The following is a 2601-nucleotide window of genomic DNA, read 5'->3' on the forward strand; positions in this document are numbered from 1 at the left end:
ATAATCATATAAATCAGTCAACAACAAATTTAGTAAAAAATAAACGTTGAACTACTTTCTCATGTGCGCTCTATGCGCAAGGCTTGATGCAAACCATATTGGATAATTCCAAGCTTGTGGAAATCTAGATGTTTAATATGTTAAGATAAACACAATAAGGAAATCTAGAAATAAGAAAAATAAGTTTTCTATTTAGGTTAGGTTTGTGTTTTTATATCCCACATGTTAAAGGGAATTCTTTCATATAAATATATGTCTAATGGAGAGGTGTTCCATATGATCTAAGAGAAACTTATCGTGAGCTTTAGTTTTGAGTAGTTTCTAAAGCTAATAAGAAAAGTTGTTCTTATAATTCTTGTGTTTCTAGAGATTTGAATTGGTATCAGAGCCAGGTTAGAAGACTCAATCTAAGCTTAAGTTGAAGTTAAGATCCTGGTGCCTGTGAACAAGAGATCGCGTAAGCAAGATGTCGGACGTAACTAGGGCTCCACGCACAAAGGATCTTGGATCTGCATCCATCCAATGTCCGATGTTGACATCAACAAACTACACAGTTTGGTCGATGAGGATGAAGGTTCTACTTCGTGCTCATGAAATGTTGGACACGATCGAAACCGGTTTAGATGATCAAAAGAAAAACGATGATGCGATAGCTCTTTTATTTCAATCTGTTCCCGAAACTTTGATTCTCCTGGTGGGAGAACAAGTTGCATTAAAAGAGATCTGGAACGCCATGGATTCGCGACACCTAGGAGCTGATTGTGTAAGGGAGGCGAGACTTCAGACGTTGATGACAGAGTTTGATAGGTTGAAGATGGATGATAACGATACGGTCGATGACTTCGCGGGGAAGATATCGGGCCTATCATCCAAAACAACCTCGTTGGGAGAAAACATATAAGAATCCATGATGGTTAAAAAGTTCTTGAAGGGTCTTCCGAGACACAAGTATATCCAGATCGTAGCATCGCTTGAGCACGTCATAGACCTCAACTCGACGGGTTTTGAGGATATAGTTGGAAGGCTTAAAGCGTACGAGGAGCGTGTAGGTGAAGAAACTCAGAAAGAACACCAAGGGAAGCTAATGTTTTCGAACAATGAACATCATAGTTAGAGGGGATATGAGAATTCCCGTGGTAGAGGAAGAGGACGAAATGGTAGAGGCAGAGGTCGAGGTAGGTCACACAACCAAAACCCTGTGTCACACATCGAAGACAAAAACTCGAAGAAGGATCGTTCGAAGGTGATATGTTGGAGATGTGCAAGCCATGTCACTACGAAAATGTCTGTCCCGAGAAGTCAGCAAAAGAAACCAACATAACCGAGACATAAGAGGCTGATGCACTCTATGTACATGAGGTGGTGTTCTTGAAAGAAGATAAGGTGATTTCGAAGAATCTTGATTTCGACAAAGAAAATGCAAGTGTCTGGAATTTGGATACTGCAGTGAGTAATCACATGACGGGAAACAAAATTTTTTTTTCGAGTTTGAATCTCAACACCAAAGGGAAGGTGAAGTTTGGTGATGGATCGTGTGTTGAAATAGTAGGAAAGGGTGTGGTTACCTTTGTGTGCAAGACTGGAGAGAAGAAGACACTCAAAAGACATATATTACATACCTGACCTGAAACACAATATATTGAGTCTTGGGCAAGCAACATAAAATAGATGTGAGGTTAACATGAAAGATGTCTACTTAACTGATAGGCCATGAATTTTACTCACTTTTAACCATGGTTTATAAGTGTTTTTATAACTAATTATTATATTCTAGAGTCCATTTAGTATATTTATGGGATCATGAGTGATTTGGAAGAAAGTGATGATTTTGGAGCATTTTGGAGATATTTGGAGAAAGCATCCGAGCTGACCATCGAGTAAGACAAATGGTCGACATTCAGAGAAAATAATCGATCGATGCACGTCCTGTGACATCGATAGACAGCGAAGTGCGCAGAAGCCCGTTTGGTTCTAGCCGACTTAGAGCCCAAGACTTCACCAATTTACAAGATTACCCCTGATGAGTTTTAACCTAATTATATATAGCTTACCAACATGTTAGAGGCAAGGTGTAACACCCCCGAACCGTTTTGGACATCGGTCAGTCAGCCGGGCAACAATCAAACAAGAACATGCCCGAACGACCTTCCTCTTCCAAGTCCAGAAGTGTTACGACGGGTTGAGAATAGACTTTCCAAGTCACGAACATAATTCTGTAACCCAAAATATCCATTCAAAACTCGTTTCCTCTAATCTTCGGCCTGAGGCTTTGCAACCCGTACCGAGTCATAGAGTTGTGTTAGGTTGGACTAACCTAATATCAGATTCAACACGTCACGAATATAAAATATACTTTATTACATATATTTAAAACATAAAGTTCACAAGCCCAAAATATTATACATAGGGTCCATGGACGCTGCCAAAAGTAAAACATACATTCATATATCTTGAAAACGAGTCTTTAGCAAAAGATGTCCAATCTACACCAGCTCCTACAGTTCCACGAGCGCTATGGTCCTTTCTACTGTTCACCTGCAAAAGGATGTGAGGAGTTTCACTCAGTGAGCCATAGTTCCCTATCTAGCATATACAACTACC

The 2601-nt window shown here is 39.8% G+C and overlaps 1 protein-coding gene across 1 annotated transcript; it reads left to right on the plus strand.

Annotated features, from left to right (window-relative positions):
• Positions 1 to 466: 466 nt before the first annotated feature.
• Positions 467 to 901, plus strand: LOC106302391. The gene has a single exon (XM_013738907.1). It carries the CDS (start codon positions 467 to 469, stop codon positions 899 to 901), a length of 435 nt encoding a protein of 144 aa, XP_013594361.1.
• The last annotated feature ends 1700 nt before the right edge of the window (positions 902 to 2601 follow it).

The sequence above is a fragment of the Brassica oleracea genome, chromosome C7 (genome assembly GCF_000695525.1).
Source record: "Brassica oleracea var. oleracea cultivar TO1000 chromosome C7, BOL, whole genome shotgun sequence".
In the NCBI taxonomy this organism is placed as follows: Eukaryota; Viridiplantae; Streptophyta; class Magnoliopsida; order Brassicales; family Brassicaceae; genus Brassica; species Brassica oleracea.

What these genes read in the sequence shown, in the direction of transcription:
- LOC106302391 (XM_013738907.1), top strand. Translation starts at nt 467, where the DNA reads ATGTCGGACGTAACTAGGGCTCCACGCACAAAGGATCTTGGATCTGCA.